The 23009-nt window shown below is 47.0% G+C and overlaps 1 protein-coding gene across 2 annotated transcripts in view; it reads right to left on the reverse strand.

Annotated features, from left to right (window-relative positions):
• The window catches only part of slc12a5a (solute carrier family 12 member 5a), a 310680-nt gene that overhangs the window by 3341 nt on the left and 284330 nt on the right, over positions 1–23009 (reverse strand). The window contains exons 10-25 of one of the 2 annotated variants that reach the window (XM_056272751.1): positions 22344–22511; positions 21916–22014; positions 20512–20569; positions 20180–20354; positions 19217–19335; positions 18704–18802; positions 18146–18265; positions 17055–17159; positions 15237–15405; positions 13133–13328; positions 9206–9375; positions 8247–8378; positions 4964–5071; positions 3995–4120; positions 2427–2656; positions 512–526 (exon numbers count right to left, since the gene is read on the reverse strand). In XM_056272751.1, the coding sequence (XP_056128726.1) occupies positions 512–526; positions 2427–2656; positions 3995–4120; positions 4964–5071; positions 8247–8378; positions 9206–9375; positions 13133–13328; positions 15237–15405; positions 17055–17159; positions 18146–18265; positions 18704–18802; positions 19217–19335; positions 20180–20354; positions 20512–20569; positions 21916–22014; positions 22344–22511 (2089 nt within the window). Of the gene's footprint in view, positions 1–511; positions 527–2426; positions 2663–3994; positions 4121–4963; positions 5072–8246; positions 8379–9205; positions 9376–13132; positions 13329–15236; positions 15406–17054; positions 17160–18145; positions 18266–18703; positions 18803–19216; positions 19336–20179; positions 20355–20511; positions 20570–21915; positions 22015–22343; positions 22512–23009 lie in introns of both variants that reach the window. The other variant, XM_056272750.1, reaches the window with a different exon arrangement.

A 23009-nucleotide genomic window follows, 5' to 3' on the forward strand; every position in this document is an offset into this window, starting at 1 on the left:
GCAGGATGGCCAGACATGCATGCCAGCCTGCAGATTCATCTGGTTCCACGGCTGGGCTGAGCTGGATTTGTTGAAACGTGTCTGACGCTCCGGTCCAGTTGTCCCATAAGATGCTGTTGTGAAGCAGAGTCCAGTGGTGGTACCGTGACACATCTGTGTTCCTCAGCAAATGAAACGTGTTTTACAAAGCTTGTTAAAATGCAAGTTTTGGCTTCAAAAAGGATGAAATAGTAATGCAGTGATTTAATGTGTTTACAGGGAATAGTAACTTCCGGTAAGTTAGCTCCTATGCAGATAGGTGGTTTTCGCCCGACAGCAACAACATGACACACATCTATATTTTACATTTTCCAAAGTATTTCCAGGGACAGAGCTGATATTAGTGACTCCTGCTCATTCACTCAGTAATTCTGTCTTCCTCATTCACTCACGTGGCGTGGCTGTGAGATGCGTGATGAGATGAGTGAATGGATAAGACCCAGTGAGCTTTACCGAGAGTTAAAATACTTACAGATTCTCCCACTCGCTGCAGCAGCATGCCAGGGAGAGAAACACCACCGTCAACGCTACGCCACACAACTCTTACGGATATCTCTACATGGAAGTTTCTCAGTATTCCTACTATGGTACTTGTACCACAGTGGGAATACTGACTAACTGGATTACTATGGTACAACAGCATCACTAATGTATTCAACACCATGCGGCCCATTAACATCAATCAGAATGAAGTGAAACTTTTTTCCTCCCCAATTGTATCTGGCCAATTACCCCACTCTTCAGAGCCGCCCCAGTCACTGCTCCACCCCCTCCGCCGATCCGGGGAGGGGGTGGAGGTGCTAGTGCAGTGATCAGGACACATACCCACAGCCGGCTTCCCACCCACAGACATGGCCAATTGTGTCGCCTGACCAAGCCGGAGGTAACACGGAGATTCAAACCGGCGATCCCTGTGTGTGTAGGCAACGGAATAGACTGCCACACCACCCGGACGCCCCACCCTAAAGTATTACGACTTCTTCCCCTAATAAGTCACATAAACCCTAGGAGGACAGTTGGTTAGTTACCAGAGAGGGCAGAGACAACCGGAGACACTGTCCCAGATGTCCTTCCCGGCACGCCACATGTTGGGTTTGAGAAGTCAGCACACAGGTTCTCACGTCACATGATCACGTCATGTGTGCACGTCACATGGTCATGTGACGTGCACACACAAACGATCAGGCACATCAAACGCATATCTGCTAAGTTTCATAATGGATGACCACAATATTCAGTCTCCTGACCTTTGTGTTGTGAGTTTTGGGCTGACGTAGTATTTACATACGTCAGGTACTTCCTGTTCGTAAAGGAAGGATCAACTCACTCATCTTTTTGTACAACCTCACAATGCAAAACTGGTTGTTAAATGCAGCCCAAATGTACAAATCAGAGGTTGGAGCTTTCTACGAATTCAAAATGGTAAAATGTGATGTGTGTATTTGTACAGCGAGGTACAGACTAATACTGACGAGGTACAGACTAACACAGACAGTCTGTCATAAATATCAGCCAGAGCTGAAGGCACCGTTTTATGAAGGAAGTAAGTGAATTACATTAATTCAATATTTAAATTTTGATTAACATTATTTTCAATTATATGATAATTAAAATAATTATGTATTAAATCACAATAATAAAATATTATGAGAGTAAATACATTAAAATAATTAATATATTTATGATTTATTTATTATTAGATTATTATATATTTTATTTATGATATGTATGATACATTATAATAATCTATTATTATTTATTAATAATAATAATAGGCCTACATAATAAATTATAAATAAGAAATATGCAGTATTCTAATTTGCTGTAATAGTTACCGAATATTTAATTTAATATTCTTCTTTCAACTTGTTCCCCGTCTCTCAGGGGTCGCCACAGCGGATTGTTGAAAAAATTAGTTTCCATCGGTACCAGGTGAGGGCACAGCACCGATGGCGGCCGTTGTTAACCCGGGCCTCGACTGATCCGGTATGGAGCCTTGACCGATCTGGTGTGGTCTCATCAATCCGCATAATGATTTGGCAAAATTGTACGTTGGAGGGGCCCTTCCTGACACAGCCCCTATGGATGAGGGCGCAGGTAAAACGCTGGACGCCATCCCAAGTCATGGCCTTACGCCCATGTCTGTCGCCAGAACTTAATATTGTTCCAATTAAATATTGTCTGGCACATTAGAGCAGACCCCATCGTCCTGTCCTAAACCTTTTCTTCCCTTAATCGATCAGTGTAAAATCAAAAGGAAACAGGCACAAAAGGAGAACCAATATCCTCTTATCAGAAATGGGGGGGGGGGGGGGACAAAATTCAACAAAAACAACTTCACCTCCACTACTGGGACAAGGTAAACGGGGTTTTTCAAACCCACTCACGGCTTCATGTTGAAGATGTCTTTGATGCCCTCGGGTGTGGCGGCGCCGGGTGGCTTGGCCGGCTCCCCATCACACTTCTCCGTCCAAGTCATCTGGACCTGCTCCCCGGGGCTCTGGACTGCCTCGGCGCCGGGGGTCAGCGGGGTGGCCGGGGTGGCGGGGCTGGCCGGGGTGGTGTTGTCATGGATGAGCTGAACCTGGTCAGGAGGGGAGACAGGGGAAGAGGCCGACTTTGACTATGAGACGAGGGGGACGAGGACAGAGAGAGAGGGGGGACAGGCGGAGTGACACGTAGAAGTGGGGGGTTGAAGGAGTCGCGGTCGCGGTGGGAATGTGGGATGCAGGTAAGAGTCACAGAGAACCACAGTGTGTGAGAGGAGAAGGAAAGGGGAGAGAACCGGCGATTAAATTACCGAACCTCGTCGAGGTGTGAGGTGTGTGTAACGTCCTGTTTCCAGGACCACATGTCATGTGCAGCACCACGCAGGAGGAAAACGGTACTGCGGCCTTCTGGGGCCACATCTCGGAAGACTCGCAATGAGTCACTGACAACAGAACACCCACGACGCAAGCGTTCATACATGATCCACATCAGCAGGTCTGTGCCTCAGACCCAAAATCACATAACGCAGCCAAATACCTTCTGGGTCACGCCATCTACCCCGAAAAGAAAACGTCCGACCCCCTCAGTTTAGCCACCACCAGTTTCCTTTACAGTCAGCAGGTGCTCACCATTTTACTCCACCTTTAAGTGCTCGAACATGAAGGTGAGATATTGGTACCCGTCTGCCATCGGGCATTTGCAGCCTGGGCTCCAATTAAAAAGTGCACTTGTATTTGGCCAATTACCCCACTCTTCCGAGCCGTCCCGGTTGCTGCTCCGCCCTCTCTGCTGACCCGGGGAGGGCTACAGACTACCACATGCCTCCTCCCATACACGTGGAGTCCACAGCCGCTTCGTTCCACCTGACAGTGAGGAGTTTTGCCAGGGGGACATAGCGCGTGGGAGGATCACGCGGTCCCCCCCCCCCCGAACAGGCGCCCTGACCGACCAGAGGAGGCGCCAGTGCAGCGACCAGGACACATACCCACATCCAGCTTCCCACCTGCAGACACGGCCAATTGTGTCTGTAGGGACGCCTGACCAAGCCGGAGGTAACACGGGGATTCGAACCGGCGATCCCCGTGTTGGTAGGCAACGGAATAGACCGCCACGCCACCCGGACGAACCTACATCTTATAATTTTTAAATTATTGTTAATTGCATTTCAAGCCTGAAGGTTGAGTTTAGTCACCAAGTCCCAAACGGGTGGAGGAGTCGTTTGGTCCAGACAGTGAAGCGTTAACCTAACTGTTACTTGTCTTACATTACCACACGTTTGGGTACGTTGTGTCTCCGTATTCCAGATAATGGACACACAGACAGACACGTACCAGATGCTGCTGAGGGATGCTGGGATCGACACTCCTCTTTTCTCTGTGTTTTATCATCTGGATATGTGTGACAGCTCCGCATTACAGGCTAAACTCAACACAAACACACACACACACACACAGCTCTCCTGTACCTCCTCCTCAGGCTTCTCCTCCTTGCTGCCTCCAGGCTGGTCCTCAGTCACACTCAGCTGGGTGGTCACGGCTGCCGGGTTCTTGCGACGGATGGAGCCGCGGGACGAATCGGTGATGCTCTGAATCTGAAAAACGAGAGCGGTGAAGCGATGAGTGCGGGTGGCGAGAGACGACGAGAACGTTTACAGGAAGTGATAGATGAGTTTTCCACTCTTGTCACCTTTTCTATCTGAATGTGATTTACATGTGTTTAGTTAGCAACATCCACCCATCCATCAGCCAAACCACTTATCCTGCGCTCAGGGTCGCGGGGATGCTGGAGCCCATCCCAGCAGTCATTGGGCGGCAGGCGGGGAGACACCCTGGACAGGACAACAGACCATCACAGGGCCCACACACGTGGGTGCAAGTCCAGGAATACTAGGATGGCATCCGGCGCTCACCCTGTGCCCCCCATCCACATCTTGAAGATCATGGGGGCATTCGGGGGGGAGCCGTCATAGCCTATCACTGAGATCCATGCACCACCAGTCAGCCGCTGTGTTGTGACTGTGATTCGAGCTAACACAAGCGAGGAGGGGGAAACATGGCGAGGGGGCCAGCGCCCGTCCAGGAGGACATTCCCGTCGAGTCGAGTCAGGCCGAGCTGAGACGCGGTCAAGTCGGGTCGGGATGCGGTTCGCAGCATCGCCGTTGGTGTCGCGGTTGTTGTCAGCTCAGGTGTAGGGAGGGTCCACGTGACCCACCGCCACACTGCTCTGACCTGTCCCCGGGTACGCGTGGGTTTGTCCGGGAGCGGGGCCACGTGTGTCAGGATGAGTCAAGTCAAAGCCATATATGCTACGCCACGTCAAGTCAAGGTTTGGTTTAAAGAGCACGGAAAACAAGTGCGCACACACACACACACACACACACACACACACACACACACACACACAAATGGACCATGTGGATGCAGACCGACGTACCTCTCTCTCACGCTCGGTCTTGGTCAGGTTGATCTGTTTGAGGATCTGCGAGCGCTGCTCCATCACCAAGGTCTTCTCGTAGGTGTAGGCCGAGATATCGCTGTCATGCTGAGAGAAGGACCGTTCACAGCACAGTCACACGAGGACAAACGGGAGCCACCATCATATGTGTGGTGCAGAGGTGGGACCAAGTCACCATTTTGTACGGAAAATCTAACCTGAGAAAGTCCCAAGTCGAGTCCTGAGTAAAGACGGTTAAGTCTCAAGTCAAGTCACAAGTTACATTGCTCAGGTCGAATCGAGTCAAAAGTCCTTAACTTTAACTTTCCAGTCTTGTAAACTGGTCTTTATGTGTTTTTGATCAAATTTAATGGATTAAACCAACATAATTGTATTTTCTTTTGAGAGAGTGAAAATATCCAAGAGCTTTTTTTTATATTTTAAGCAATATTTTCTGTTATAAATTCAAATAATCTCAAAGAACTGCAGGAATATGATGCAGGACTTCTGGAACAGCTGCAGCTTCTCTCCTCTGACCGGCCGCAGCTTTGTGCTGCTGTAGCCCACTGCCTCAAGCTCATCCAGGCTCTGATCATCTCCCAGCTGGACTATGGCAACTCCCTCCTTGCCGGCGCCCCGGCGTCGGCCATCAGACCTCTGGAGCTTGTTCAGAAAGCTGCAGCTCGTCTGGTGTTCAACCGCCCTAAGTTCTCCCACACAACTGCCCTTCTCATGTCCCTACACTGGCTCCCAGTAGCTGCTCGCATCCAGTTTAAGACTCTGGTGCTAGCCTCCAGGGCAGTGAAAGGAACAGCTCCTTCCTATCTCCAGGCCATGGTCAAGCCCTACACCCCCGCCCGACCACTTCGCTCTGCTGCCTTGGGACGCCTGGTTGCCCCGTCGCTCAGAGGCCCCTGCTGCCGATCGACCCGGTCCCGGCTCTGTTCTGTCCTGGCCCCACAGCGGTGGACTGAACTCCCCACTGATGTCAGGACAGCGGAGTCGCTGCCCATCTTTCGGCGCAGGTTGAAAACTCACCTCTTCAAGAACTACTACCCTGTTATTTGTTCTTAGCACTTATTGTATTCACTCATTTAATTCTTGCGCTTTTACTTTAGCACTGGTTTTGCTCTTAGATGCTTGTTTAGATGCACTTATGACCTCTGATGACTAGTAGTTCTCCCGATTTCCTACGTTAAATGCACTTATTGTAAGTCACTTTGGATAAAAGCGTGGGCTAAATGACTGTAATGTAATGTAATGTAATTAAAAACAAGTATGTTTTTTGAGGGGGGATTTCCCCCCCTTTTTCTCCCCAGTTGTAGCCGTCCCGGTCGCTGCTCCACCCCCTCTGCCGATCCAGGGAGGGCTGCAGACTACCACATCTCCTCCGATACATGTGGACTCGCCAGCCGCTTCTTTTCACCTGACAGTGAGGAGTTTCGCCAGGGGGGGGGGCGTAGCACGTGGGAGGATCACGCTATTCCCCCCAGTTCCCCCTCCCCCCTGAACACGCGCCCCCAACTGACCAGAGGAGGCGCTAGTGAAGCAACCAGGACACATACTCACATCCGGCTTCCCACCTGCAGACACAGCCAATTGTGTCTTTAGGGACGCCTGACCAAGCTGGAAGTAACACGGGGATTCGAACTGCCGACGCCTGTGTTGGTAGGCAACGGAATAGACGGCCACGCCACCTGGACACCCCATAATGTTTGTTTGTTTTGCTCTTTCTGTTGGGCGAAACTGGGATGAGGATAAATGACTCAAGTGAGTCAAGAATTACAGCTGCTCAAGTCTCAGTCAAGTACTCTTATTTTTTTTCCTCAAGTTGAGTGTTTAAATTCGAAGTCACAGTGACTCGGGTCCACACCTCTGCTACAGCAACATACAGCAACATGCATGCAGTAACTTTATTTACAGACTGACAAAAGTCAGGTTTTAATCAATACCAACCAAGGTTGATCAGTTCATCTGGACACAGTGTTTACTGACGGAAACGTTTCATCATCATCTAAGTGACCTCTTCAGTCTAAACTGACTGCAGGTATCCCCACCCTTATAAACAACACAGTACAACACTGTGGCATAACCATCAAAACCAACGACCGGTTTCATATGCAAATACGGCTGTGACCATTAACTCCAAGTCAGTCAACCTTTGCTGCTACCATTATGACAGTAGATGGTACTATCTGCATCTATTTCTACTGCCTCGTAGATTTGCCTCTTTAGGCAAAGGCTAGGAGAAGGTAACTCTGAATTCAAATCCAAGAAGGCTCTGGCAGAAGGGCGCTCAATGGTGTTTGCGGCAGAGGAGCCCAACAGGATCATGAGCCCTATCAGACCAACGGCACAAACATCAGATGGCGTGCAGAGGAACCACTCTGTTGGTCAATGGATGGCATCACTTTAACAAGTAAGCTGTCACTGCGTGGCAACCTCTTTATCTACTGAGCCCGTTGCACTACGCTGTACTGCTTAGGAATGGGTTCTGAGGTCCAGAGAGACTGTTTGGCAGGGCACGACACCAACTGTCGTTACTACTGTGCAAGGCGTGATGTGAGGAGAGCTCGATCAGTCGTCCGTAACAAATGTGGACGATACTGTCACTGTAATGCGGGCCTGATAGCCCACAGGCGTGCTTACCGAGCTTAAACTGCATCACAGTCATCACTGTTTTCGATGGACTGCCAAAGACCATTAACTAGGGTTTCAATGGCCATGTGTACTATTCACAGAGGATTTGGGAATGTTTGCAATCGCAGCATTGAAAGATGGCAACAGGTGTATAAAGACCGAAACCAACGACCAGTTTCATATGCAAATATATGGATGTGAATATTAACTAGAGTTTCGCAGGCCATGTGTACTATTCACAGAGGATTTGGGAATGTTTGCAAGCACAGCATTGTAAGATGGTGACAGATGTACTCTTAGGCCACCCCCCCCCCTCCGGTTCAGGGATGGTCGTTCCCTCTCTAGCTAATGGTTACACCCATATTTGCATATGAAACTCGTTGGTTTCGGTCGTTATGCCACCGTATTGTTTATAAGGGTGGGGATACCTGCAGTCAGTTGAGCCTGAAGAGGTAGATGATGATGAAACGTTTCTGTCAGTAAACATTGTATCCAGATAAACTGATTCAACCTTCTTTGATGTTCTTACCTGGATACTGCGCATGCATCAAAACACTTTAATCTATATTTTCTCATTAGCCCAGCTGGACGATGCCTCAGTGCTGCAGCAGTAAAACGCATCAAGACACATGAAGGGTCTCACCATTTCTACAACCTCAACCATAGCATCGATACGGAGGTGATAGAGGAAAGTGGTCAGGTCCTTCTTCATCTGGATGCTGTTGTCGTCCATCTGGGCCACGGTGAAGATGCGCATCTTGCACTTCCTCCAGACCTGAGACAACAAACAGACAGAAAGAGAACACATGACCGATTCTGACTTTACTGGATTGTTTAGACCTTTTCCATGTAGCGGTGTACTGATGAGCTCTTCCTCATCTGGTAGTATTGGGACATGTTAAAGGCACACGTTTACTTTTTTCCTTCGGACCCCCCCCCCCTTTTCCCCCCAACTGTACCCAGCCAATTACCCCACTCTTCCGAGCTGTCCCAGTTGTTGCTCCACCCCCTCTGCCAATCCGGGGAGGGCTGCAGACTACCACATGCCTCCTCCGATACATGTGGAGTCGCCAGCCGCTTCTTTTCACCTGACAGTGAGGAGTTTCACCAGGGGGACGTAGCGCATGGGAGGGTCATGCTATTCCCCCCAGTTCCCCCTCCCCTCTCAACAGGTGCCCCGACCGACCAGAGGAGGCGCTAGTGCAACGACCAGGACACATACCCACATCCGGCTTCGCATCCGCAGACACAGCCAATTGTGTCTGTAGGGATGCCTGACCAAGCCGGAGGTAACACGGGGTTCGAATGGGTGATCCTCGTGTTGGTAGGCAACGGGATCACCCGTCATGCTATCCAGACGCCCACACGTTTACATTTTTAAAGCTATAACCACTGACGTAGGCGGTTAAGTATAAGGATTATGCAGAGAACTTCCAAAAACAAGGGTTATAATAGAAAATGCTCTCACCCAGCAGCTGTCTCAGAGCTACACCCCGAGATGAAGAAAACTCCTCTTCAGTAAACAGCAGAGTCACTGCTGTCACGCTCTATTCTATTCTATTCTATTGTGGTTGGGCATTAGGGATACGTATCGTGTGGTACCTTGTGCTGGCGGAGGAGGAAGGGCAGCAGCATCAGCATGCCTCCATCATGGACGATCCACCACACGTCAATGTGGCCCTCAGTGAAGCGCTCGCCATTGGAGGGGAAGGCGGCGATGTTTTTGGGCACGAGCAAAGCCAGGTGAGCGGCAGTGGTCTCCCGCACCAGCTCTGTAGAAAGGGGAGGGATGATGGAGGAGGAGGAGGAGGAGGAGGATATGGGAGAGGATGTTATGAAGTGGGGTCAAGACCCAGAGGAGGTGTTGACACACTGTGAGAGTCTTGTATTTCTATGGGCTGTGGGTGTTGCGTGTCGGTACCACTGTTACGAGGCTATCTGAGAAAAAACAACAAAAATAACTACATGGTGCTTGAACCATGACCGCTATCAAATGAAACACTGATTCACTGATTAAAAATATAAATACACTATGGCCGGACTCGATGAAGCAGCAATCATTGGCAACGCTGTCTTCGGGAGGGGGCGGAGTCGGCTTGTGTTCGTCACGTGAATGCGTCTCTGTGTGTATCGGAAAAAACAGTGGTTCGGCCTGGAGTCGCCTTGTCACGAAAGTGGGGAGGCGTCTCCTTCGAGACTGCCAGGCCGGAGAGATACAGTTGGCGAACGCATGCAGCACGAGGGCGGGTGTTTGAATTAAAATAGGGATCGATTGGCCACTAAATTGGGAGAAATCAGAAATAAATTTAAAAAAAAAAATATATATATATATATATATATAAATACACACACAAGCAAAGGTGTCTGAATGCAAGTACTGGTTCTTCACAGTCTCCGCACATTTTTGCTGATAACACAGAATACGGAGAGGAATGTCACAAAATGTTTGAAAATTCACAGTTCAGGTGTAAAGAGTCATAATTAAACGTTCAAAATGCAACAACAAATACTCCATATTACTCGGCAGACTCTGCTCAGGGAGGACATGACATTTTATGGTGACAATAACTCTAGATGCTATGAACGTAGACAAAGTCTGACGGCATGTTGTGTCGGGGCAGCTCGTGGGTTTATCAGATTGTATATTAATTTCATTATAATTGCGATATGTTTGTTTTTTTCGGCCTCAGGGGTGAAGTGATCTACCCAGAATGCACCCAGTGTGCACATCGTCAGTCAAAACATGGAGCACAAATCCTCCATACAGAACACAGATGCAGACCCAACCTGGCTGCAGGAAGAGTGGAGGTGAATAAGCAGCAGTCAGTCAAGTCTAATAGTGACAGCAGAAGTAGCGGCAGAGGCACAACAATAAATATTTACATTTACCAAACCGGCAGACGTTTTTAACAGTCAGTAATTACTAGATAAAAGTGTTACCAATTGGCATCTTCGAGCGGTACGTAATAGTTATGTCGTAATTATAATAATAATTATATTTATTAATTTTATAACAATAATCTTATATATAAATTATACATCCATCCATTCAATATCCAAACCACTTATCCTGCTCTGAGGGTTGCGGGGATGCTGGAGCCTATCCCAGCAGTCATTGGGTGGCAGGCGGGGAGACATCCTGGACAGGCTGCTAGGCCATCACAGGGCCTATATAAATTATAATTTATAAATGAAATAACAAATAAAACTAAATAATAATGAAATAATAAAATTTTAGTAATTTTATAATTTATATAAATTATAATTTTAACTTTTAATTTAATTTAACACAATACAATTTTAATTATATCATCAAATATATATAAAGTATATATAATCATTTGATATATTTAATAATTTTATAATTATATATATATGTTATTATTATAATTAGTACTTTATGAAGTAGTAGTAAATTTGCTACACAGTAATCATGTCATAGTAGCATTACATGATGTAGTCGTAGTAGTAGAAGTAGATTTGCTACATAGTAATCATGCCATAGTAGCATTAGATGTAGTAGTAGCAGTAGATTTGCTACATAATAATTATTCCTTGGTCAAGAGTGCATTTCACATCAAGTGCATTAGTGCAGGTGCAAAAATGAACTCCACAGACTAGTAGCTTCTCTGGTTAAGTAGCCCCGCCCCCTTTAGCAGTGGCGATTGTGATTGGTGGGCAGTGAATACGTGGCCAAAGCTAACAAGTTTCCCTCATGAACTTCATTTACATATGAGTTACAGTGGAGCGCCTCTTCCCCGGCTAAACGTCCTTCGGCGTGCCTCTCGGTGACCGCTGTGGCAACTTCATTACGGTCCAAAGTAAAAAGCGACCGGAGCGGGATTAGTAACGCAGCTTGCGAGCTAAACGGCCAACAACATGAGCAGCTTGTTGTGTTAAGTTAACTGCAGCAGCTGTGTGGAGGGAGACTCTAGTCGTAGTCTTTGACCCCCTTGTGGTCAGCGCTTTATAATGTTGCCGGCTGAGACACAACTTAGTATCATTTCACAACGAGGAATACTTTATAGAAGAGCTTAAAAGTGGCTACAATTACTTTATTAATGGTTAAATCATCAACATAAAGTTACAATGTGATGATACAAAGACCCTTTGGGTTGCCAGGTTTTGAGCGCACATTTTATCAATACAACAGAGTCTCCATAGAGTCCCCATGTGGAGACTCTCCACATAGGGTTAAGTTAGGGTTAAGCTCGGTGGTGGTTAAATTCAGGGTGCTATCTAGAACTCTGATACAGATCAGACCAGCATCACTCTCCTGAAGCTGACCTGTGTACTACACACATCTTGTCTGTTTTTGTGCCTGTGTAGTGATGTCTGGTGTGAATAGATTAGCTTTAAATGTCGTCTTAAAATAACTAATAACAAGGATGATGTGATGCTTCATCCATTCCCAGTAGAACAGTCCTCATTTTTACATGGTGGTGTCCATGGAGCAAAAAGGGATTTGCTGCCTTGCCCAAAGATGGTGCTTTTTTTTTTGGACCCCCCCCCCCTTTTCTCCCCAATTGCACTTGGCCAATTACCCCACTCTCTGAGCCGTCCCGGTCTCTGCTCCACCCCGTCTGCCCATCCGGGGAGGGCTGCAGACTACCACATGCCTCCTCCAATACATGTGGAGTCACCAGCCGTGTCTTTTCACCTGACAGTGAGGAGTTTCGCAGGGGGACCGTAGCGCATGGGAGGATCACGCTATTCCCCCCAGTTCCCCGTCCTCCCTGACCATGCGCCCCGACCGACCAGAGGAGGTGCTAGTGCAGCAACCAGGACACATATCCACATCCGGCTTCCCACCTGCAGACATGGCCAAAGGTGTCTATAGGGACGCCCGACCATGCCGGAGGTAACACGGGGATTCGAACCGGCGATCCCCGTGTTGGTAGGCAACGGAATAGACCGCTACGCCACCCGGACGCCCTGGTACATTTACATTTACACGATTTTCAACACCAGGAGATGTGCGGCTCTCAAACTGGCTGCTTGATGGGCGAGTCCATGAAATAAAGTGGGATGCGAGTCACAATAACATAAAAAAAATGAGGTGACACAGACACCTGTCGCACAAATACTTCCCACCCCCGACTGGATAAGTGCAACACTCGCCGGGCTCTACTTGGTTTTTGCCTCTGGTTTTCAAACATGGCAGCGGTTAGGCAACGTTGTCAAACTTTACCCAAACTTTCCACTGAAATCCACGTCTGCACAAATGAGTGGCAGGAAATGGGCCACGCAGCCTCTAAGTCAGGCTTCCTTTCAGATCTACCATGGTGGTGGACGCCCATCATTTGCATAATGTTGAGCAGTAGATTACCGTGCAAATGTTTATGCAAATGTGTAGAAACCAACACAACGCATCGCTTCTAGAAACCCGTCACACCCGTAACCAGGACTCACTGCACGCCACCTACATAGAAAATGAACGGGAAGCGTGGAAATAACATGTACATGAGAATGTACCGTTACAGGACGGTCCCACGCCCCACCCAAGTCTCCCTTATCCCTGTGACTCACCGATGAAGTTCCTCCACGTCTGGTGCTCGTCGGCCTGTTTCCAGTTGCGCGGCCAGCTGACCAGCACGGCGTTGTGCTTCAGTCCTCCGAGCCCGCTGGCCTGGAGCAGGTGTGAGGTGGCGTCACGCATGTTCGAGGAAACCGTCGCTTGACAGAACCCCTTCACCTTCTCTGTCTCCATCAGTTTACGTAAAGCCTGAGAGATAAAGAGAGAGGGAATAATAACAATAATAATAGTAATAATAAGAAGATTGCACTACTTGGAACATCTCATATCCTAAGAAAGGCACTATCCATCAAATAGACTTCTAACTCATTTTAACCCTAGGGCCAAGGAATGGGCCCGGTTATTATGTTGTATTATGGCATGAAGTTAAAGGAAAACTGTATATTAATAATAATAATAGTAATAATAATAATAATAATAATAATAATAATAAGGAGGAAGAGGAGGTATTATAACAACGCTACACTATGGTGATGTGTCAAAAAACACAGAACTAACAGAAGGTATGAAGTTTGTGAAATAGGACACTGCACATTTTATTCATGTGTTAGTTTGTGAGGAACAAGTGCAGGTAACACTGACAGCTGCACTTGCAATGCTCAATGTGCTATAAATGTGTCTATAGCTGAAGCTAATTTCCCACATTAGTACTGTGAGATGGGCATAAAATTTAATATAATCAATAAAATTCAAATTGTTTCACTTAAAAATCAGTTCAGATTGGAGTCTGGCAGTGGAAACGACGTTAAAAGGCAAAGCCAGTGCATTAAAAAATAAAATAAAATAAAAGAAAAATATTATTATTATTATTATTGAGTCACATTTCAACACATTTTATTATTTAGTCACATTTCAACACATTTTATAGTTACATGTACTTTCCAAGTTCTTTATGGAAAATATAATTTAAATTTCACTTTATGTATTATGGGATATCTTATTTAACCATTTCATTTGATGTTTATATTTATGCATTTGCAGCATTTTTAAACACTTTTTTTTTGGAAGTATGACATTGTCTGTCCTCTTGATGAGGACAGGTTAAGTTACATGTACTTTCAGAGCACAGAGCAAATTCTAATGAAATTATTCAAAAATATATGAGATTAATTTCATGAGTATGCACAGGTCCTTCAGATTTAACTTTTTAAAGTATTTTTAGTATTATTATAATTTCTTGATTTTTACTGCAAAGAAGACTTTTCGATGTAGGACATGTTTTGTCCCTTATCTCAAGAATCAGTGAATAATAATAATAAAAATAATTTTCACAACTTTTGTGATCGTGCTGGGCAGAGGGAGAGAGCGGATATTGATTTAATGACGCCACATGAACGCTGAGCAGCCGATCAATCTGATGGAGGCACATCCAGCTTTGTACACTTAAAAATAAAGAGAATTGCAGCATTAAGAAGAGACATGATAGATGGAAAGCTATCAGCTCCAAATCTGAATTCCTCCTGCCTTTTCTTCCATCTCAAGTATATTAGTGAGGCCATAGCTCTCATCTGATCATCATCTATGCTTTCTTTTTTTATTTTATTTTTCTCCCCAATTGTATCCGGCCAATTACCCCACTCTTCCGAGTGCTCCACCCCCTCTGCTGATCCAGGGAGGGCTGCAGACTACCACGTCTCCTCCGATACATGTGGACTCGCCAGCCGCTTCTTTTTACCTGATAGTGAAGAGTTTCACCAAGGAGGATGTGGCGGAGGATCACACTATTCCCCCCCAGTTCCCCCTCCCCCCTGAACAGGCACCAGAGGAGGTGCTAGTGCAGCAACCGGGACACATACCCACATCCGGCTTCCCACCCACAGACACGGCCAATTGTGTCTGTAGAAACGCCCGACCAAGCCGAAGGTAACACGGAGATTCGAACTGACAATCCCCATGTTGGTAGGCAACGGAATAGACCGCCACGCCACCTGATGCCCCGTATGCTTTCTTTTTTGACAGAATCCAAAGACCTGTACACAGTTGCATGCCGCAATCTGCCATGTACCATCACTGCTGACACCAGTTCCACAGTGAACCAGGGTGCGACCGTTTTTCAACGCCGGCATGTAAACGCCTCATTAGTCTGGACTTTCCCACCTGCTCGGCACGTTGGGCGTGCTCGATGTTGTCCAGGTAGGTTCCCTCCAGGGCGGTGCCGACAATGGTGAGACCTTTTCCCGCCTTCATCTGGTTGGTGAGAGAGAGAAGACGAGGCTGCTCCACGTTCTGCTCCCCGTCCATGCTGACCAGCACCAGCAACTGGGGCCTGAAGAGTATGAGGAGGAAGAGGTGTGCAGGGGGAGGTTGAGGTAAAAGATGGAAATATATGGTAAAAAAAATGGTACAGGGAGGAGAAGGAGGAGAGCGATCAGAAATAGATGTGAAAGAGAACAAGGACACAGTGTCATAAATGTAAAGCACAACACAACACTATGAAATGTTAATTTTTTAGAGCTTTTCAAGCTGCCTGTTCAACAAACCTACAGTTAGCATGTCTGAGTCATGTTTTTAGCTAACCGACAACCCAGAAAAGAAAGCTGACACATCAGAAACACCTCAAAACTTGGGTCAAAAGACTCATTTGTTTGAGCAGGTTAAAGGTGACACAGAACATCTTACTTACAGCTCTGTCGATGGTGTTTCTGTGAAATCCTACCTCAAATGAAACCACATGGACAATACCAAGTGACAGAACACAAGGGAGAGACTAAGACAGAATAGTGGTGGTGGTGGTAGTAGTGGGAGGGGGCATACAATATATATTTAGCTACTTGTTTTATAATGAGGATTATAATTTTATTTATTTTACGGCATCATATATTTTTTCGATATGCTCATGGCAAAAGTTTTTGGAGGGGTTGAAACCCCCACAAATCTGCACAGATGGTACAGTTAAACATGTGTGTAAATGTCAGTTTGTAAGACGGTGAGTAAAAAGACAGGTTCATGAGGTGCTTCGCACCAGAACCTCTGGTGAGTGTGAATAAAATCTAGCTGACAAATGGGGTAAGAGAGCACAGCGTGCAACGGTTTGTGTTCTTGTGAACTGAAAGATCGACGAGACGCTGACAACTCCAGAGAATCACACTAACTGAAAGGGATGGCTGAACACGGGCACACTGGTTGTTCATTTTCACGCTCATAGGAGCCTTGAACACACAGTGTGCAGACTGCTACTTTATTTGGAATATATTTGTGTATTTGTTATGTTTTGTGTGTGTGTGTGTGTGTGTGTGTGATACCTCCAGTTCTTGGTGTGTGGGGGCCCCTCCTCCAGCCTCATGAGCGCTAATTCATGAGGCTACTCCAATACTCCAGCGCTACTCCGTGATGCTACTTCATGATGCTACTTCATGAGGCTACATGAGGTTATTCCATGAGAACTCCTTTCTCATGGAGTTCTCATGGACTAGCCTCCATGAGAAGTCCAGCGCTACTTCATGAGGCTGCTTCATGAGAAATCCAGCGCTACTTCATGAGACTACTTCATGAGAACTCCAGCGCTACTTCATGAGACTACTTCATGAGGCCACTTCACGAGAACTCCAGCGCTACTTCATGAGGCTACTCCATGAGAACCGGGCACTACTTCATGAGGCTACTCCATGAGAACCGGGCACTACTTCATGAGGCTACTTCATGAGGCTACGTCATGAGAACTCCAGCGCTAATTCATGAGGCTACTTCATGAGAACCGGGCGCTACTTCATGAGGCTACTCCATGAGAACCGGGCGCTACTTCATGAGGCTACTTCATGAGAACTCCAGCGCTACTTCATGAGGCTACTCCTTGAGGCTACTTCATGAGGCCACTCCAGCCTCATGAGTAAAGATTGCTACTTTATTTGGAATATACTTGTGTATCTGTGACATTGTGTGTGTATGTGTGTGTGTGTGTACACGTGCATATGATACCTCCAGTTCTTGGTGTGTGGGGGCCCCTCCTCCAGCCTCATGAGCGCGTAGCGTGCAGCACTGAGAGACAAACCGCGTATCCCATCACCCCACTCTTTCTCCGCCCTGTGACGAAGACAAAACACCGCTCATTACTTTTCAATTACAAACCATTACTAATGACGCTACATCCTCATTAGAACAGTCAAAACTGTGTCAGCAATATAGTCAACACGTTGTAACACATCTACTGCAAATGCCAGCAAGACACAACTCTGTGTGATTAAGAATTAGGCGTCACTGTTAAATGTCAAGTCAACATGATGTCCCCCTCCATGAGAAACCACAGTCTAGCACTGCAGCACTCAGTGTGCACATTCCCCATTATGGTGCACCCCCCCCCCCCATCTTTTTCTCCCCAATTGTATCCAGCCAATTATCCCACTCTTCTGAGCCGTCCTGGTCGACCTCTCCACCCCTTCTGCCGATCCGGAGAGGGCTGCAGACTACCGCATGCCTCCTCCGATACATGTGGAGTCGCCAGCCGCTTCTTTTCACCTGACAGTGAGGAGTTTCGCAGGGGGACGTAGCGCATGGGAGGATCACGCTAGTCCCCCCCCCAATGGGTGCCCGATTGACCAGAGGAGGCGCTAGTGCAGCGACAAGGACACATACCCACATCCGGCTTCCCACCTGAAGACATGGCCAATTGTGTGTGGAGGGATGCCCGACCAAGCCGGAGGTAACACAGGGATTCGAACCGGTGATCCCTATGTTGGTAGGCAACGGAACAGACCGCTATGCTACCCGGACACCCTATCATGGTGTATATTACGCAGTGAACGTATGCGCTACGCCGCTGTCAGGCTCCGTTCTCTGGTTTAGAAAGGCTTGTGTGGAAATCCATAATCCTGACATAACAGGGAACGACAAGGGCCAAACAAACACTGCAACATAAAACCCTCCTGCTCCTTTACTGCCTGTACAACACTGATAGATGTGGTGGATTTTCAAACCCCCAAAAAATATACCAACACACACACACACACACACACACACACACACACACACACACGGATCCAATTTCTCCCCAGGGGTTGCGCTCCACTCACCCTGCGAACTCGATATACTTGTAGATGGAGCTGGCAATTACCATGGCGACGATGGCGTAGTACCAGGAGCAGATGAACATGAGCGTAAGACACAAACTCATGCCCAGGAAAGACAAAGCCCTGGAAAGATAGACAGACAGAGAGAAAGAGTGAGAAAGAGACAGACAGAGAGAGAGTGACAGACAGACAGACAGACAGACAGACAGAGATAGAGCGAGACAGACAGGAGAGAGAGCGACAGACAGAGACAGACAGACAGAGAGACAGACAGAGAAAGAGAGACAGGAGAGAGAGAGACAGCAACAGAAAGAGAGAAAGAGACAGGAGAGAGCGACAGACAGAGAGAAAGAGAGACAGGGGCGAGAGAGAGACAGACAGGAGATGAGAGATAGAGAGACATACAGATAGATGGATACGTAGATAGATGGATAGAATGAAACATAAAGAATAGACAGGTGAATGGTTGAAAGCAGAAATGCTAACATCCATCAGTATGTATGTATTTATATGTAAACCATTTAGTCTCTGAGATGTCTCTCCTCTATGTGTCCCACTAACCAGTGATAGAATTTGAAGCGTGGTCTCCAGTTTGGGGTCCTCAGCAGAGTCTGCAAGGCACAGGCCAGGTTCACAAACATGTAGCACATCAGGAAAAACCTAACAGATAGAAAGACACACACACACAAACACACACACACATTCAAATAAATACACAGGAGTTTTTGGGACAGACCTCCTAACATGTTCTGTGGCATTATGTGGGCTTTGACTGAGTGACGTTTACCCCGGTAGCCCACTAAAAGGTGTTTCCTCAAGATGGGTAATATTCTGGTACTGATACTGGGTTAGCTTTGGCCTTATTTCACAGCTGGGGGGGGGGGGTGTCAGGACCAAAGTGGAGCATTGAGCTGCCTCTTCTGTGTGATGATCTGAATTCTGAGTCCGACTTGTTTGGTGTCGGCATCAGATGAAAAACGATAAGGGGGGACGGCTGCTCTAAAGCCCAACCCCCGCTATGTGGCGTTTAAAAGACGGCCGGCAAATTGACAGATGATTCTCCTGAGTTCTCACATGGAGAGGATGGGAGCCACCGCGTCCAGGGAGGCGATGAGGATGCCACTCTCACAGATGCAGGCGGTCAGCAGGAGGGACCACGTGGGCTCCCCGTTGGCCTTCCCATGGCCAAAGATCTAGACGGACAACACAGGAACAGCGTGAGCACATCCACCACTGAGAGAGAGTACACAATGATGATCTATTTGGAACCAGTTATTTGGAACCAGTTATTAAGGACAGAGTTACAGGGTTTAGATGGATGGACAGATAGACAGACAGATAGATGGATAAGATAGATAGATAGACAGACAGACAGATGGATGGACAGACAGACAGATGGATGGATAGATAGATAACTCGATAGATAGATAAGATAGATAGATAGATGGGTAAGACAGATAGATAGATATAGACAGATGGGTAAGATAGATAGCTAGATAGACAGACAGATGGATGGATAGATAGATAGATAACTCGATAGATAGATAGATAGATAGATAGATAGATAGATAGATAGATAGATAGATAGATAGATAGATAGATAGATAGATAGATAGATAGATAGATAGATAGATAGATAGATAGATAGATAGACGGACGGATGGATGGATAGATAGATACATAGATAGATCGATCTATCTATCGATCGATGATAAGATAGATAGATAGATAGATAGATAGATAGATAGATAGATAGATAGATAGATAGATAGATAGATAGATAGATAGATAGATAGATAGATAGATAGATAGACGGATGGATGGATGGATAGATAGATACATAGATAGATCGATCTATCTATCGATCGATGATAAGATAGATAGATGATAGGTAGATAGATAGATAAATCGATAGATAGATAAGATAGATAAATCAATAGATAGACTCTATCCTTCTACTCTAGGAACTCTGTTGCCACAGCCTGTACGTTAAAATACATCCCAATACAATGTAAATGAATGAGCAGTTGGACTGACCCGCAAGGCGGGCACAATGCTGTCCTTGGCGATCGCCTGCAGGAGGCGAGGAGCTCCCGTCAAGCTCTGAAGCCCCGCCCCGCAGGTGGAGAAGAAGGAGCCAATCACGATGACCCACGGTGACGGCCAAGCCAGCGTTCCAATCACCAGGTTGCCGTTGACTCCCTCCCCAAACCTTCGGGTAAATGAAAGAGGGGCAAGCCGGTTACAAACTGCCAACTACCCACTCGCCTCAAGGGTCTGATTCATCACTTCTACACTGAGAGATCAGCAGCTCTCCTTGGGGGTTGGTCTGTGGAGATTTCAGAGCGCTTTCTGAATTCTGAACTCACTTGTCTCTGAGGACCACCCCCTCAATGCAGGCACCGAACAGCACCACGCTGGACATGTCTGCGAGGTGTAGGATCAGGAAAATATCTCGTTCCCGACAGAACAGAGAGGAAGCTTGGCCTAACATCCCGGTTTAGATGTGTTGTGTATCTGCCTCACGAACAGCAGTCAGATGGCCACCTCCCATGGGCCAGTTTTCTCCATTGAGTTTTCATGAATACATCGAGTAATAATGGTCTCTGAGTAAACGGCTGTTTCTGTGACTGGGAGAAGAGGTGGCTCTACATGCTGTAGTGGATGAACCGGATTTATATGATAAATAAATCTTTTACTCGATAATTTTTTTTTATAAACCACTCGGAATACATTTTTACACAGAACTCGAGACACCTAAAATGTGTGTATCATGGGAAAAAGCAATGCCACAGCTCGAAAACCCAGTTTATATCCAATTACTAAAAAAGTGACGGTTATTAGTAATCTAGATGAGCTGGTTTTGGCCATTAGTTTTATAATATATATATATGAATTTATTTGTTCGACCCCCCCCCTTCCTCCCCAATTGTACTTGGACAATTACCCCACTTTTCCGAGCCGTCCAGGTCTCTTCTCCCCCCTGCCGATCCAGGGAGGGCTGCAGACTACCACATGCCTCCTCCCATACATGAGGAGTTGCCAGCCGCTTCTTTTCACCTGACAGTGAGGATTTTCGCCAGGGGGATGATCACACTATTCCCCCCCGGTGTCCCCCCCCAAACAGGTGCCCTGACTGACCAGAGCAGGCGCTAGTGCAGCGACCAGGACACATACCCACATCCAGCGTCCCACCCGCAGACACGGGGATTTGAACCGGCAATCCCCACGTTGGTAGGCAACGGAATAGACCGCCACGCCACCCGGACACCCCACAACATATTTATAACCTATAACGTTAATGCCTATAAACCATAACTTATTTCCGGGTAGACACTCCAAACTGAAGCTGGTCAGCGGTAGAGCAACAAAACTGCGTAGTCTTGCAGTCAGTCAGGAGTCAGGTTGGGTAACACTAACTGGTATCTCCACCATGGTTGGAGACACTCTCCATATACATATGTTGACATTTTTTTTGACTAAGCAGTAAACATCTTCCTACTCAAACAGGAAGTGGAATTGAAATGTGACGATGATGTGGTGACGTTTCTATTGGACGGCTAATCGACCAATCCTACAGTCAACACGACAGTACAACCACGTTCCCATACAGTTTGATTTGATTTGTAATATGTCAGCCTGTCTGTGTTAGCTTTGGTCCGAGCATCCATTTTTACAAGGGTGGGGACTGTTTGCTGCTGTGCTGCTGGCAACCGAACCACAATGGCTGCTGCACCGTGAAGTCCCACAGGGGAGCAGTAGTGAGAGGATACAGACAGCGGAGGTGGTAGTGATAGCTGCAATGGTTCCAATAGGGATGGACTTCTGGGCATCGCGCAGGTCCCCGGAGCGGTTGGAACCAGCCATGATACCTTAACAGAGAAGTAGAAAGTAAACGGAAACATGGGTAGATGGAGAATGGCTGCTCCCCCTCTCCAAACTCAAAAGGCTCAAGTCTTTCTACTGATGTGAAGTATGCCAAACTAATAAATTCATAATCAGTTTGTTTCTGTGATCAATACTGTGACGCCATCACAGTTTTGGGTTTGCATCACAATTTTTGTTCACGTCCTTGTGTGTCGTGGGGCTCTGGAAATCCTTCAAAATGGCTGCTGCGACGTTGGCGTTTTACATTAAAAGTGGGGCATACAGAACCAGGAAAAGAAAAAAAAATGGATCCCGGGTTTAATCTGGCTCTCACCTGTGACTGAGGGGAAGTAGATGCCGACCAACAGGGTGAAAAAGCTGGTGATGTCGGCCAGGACGTAGCGGTTGGAGTTGGTCAGAGGGTCGTCCACCCCCTCGATGGACTCCATGTCTTTCCTCGCCACCAGGTCCCCCTTCTCATAGTAATTCCCGAACAGGTTCTCTGCATGGTGAGGCGGAGGTGGAAGTAAGTGAAATGGTTATTAGAAGGTTATTAACAAACGAGTGAGTGGGTGATGCTACTGAACAAGTTAAGGGTTGACATTCGGTCATCATCCCATATTTCCCTCCCAAACTCCTCTGTATAACCACACATTGCAAGATCTTCCCCGTTTCTGATCCTGGCATCGGTAAGGAAATAAAATGACTGCATTTCTATCGCACTTCTCTAGTCCGAGGACACAGCGCTTCACGCGGATTCACTGTATCACATTACAGTATAGGTGGACCTAGAGGGAATCGAACACCTAACTTCTGGCAGCATCAGCGCCGTGCTCAAGGCATTTGCCGCCATTAAGGTTTATCTATCTATCTATTGATCTATTTATTTGTTTATTTTTTTATCCCCCCCCCCTTTCTCCCCAATTGTATCCGGCCAATCACCCCACCCTTCCGAGCCATCCCGGTCGCTGCTCCACCCCCTCTGCTGATCCGCGGAGGG

Source organism: Lampris incognitus, chromosome 2, assembly GCF_029633865.1.
Source record: "Lampris incognitus isolate fLamInc1 chromosome 2, fLamInc1.hap2, whole genome shotgun sequence".
Taxonomy (NCBI): Eukaryota; Metazoa; Chordata; class Actinopteri; order Lampriformes; family Lampridae; genus Lampris; species Lampris incognitus.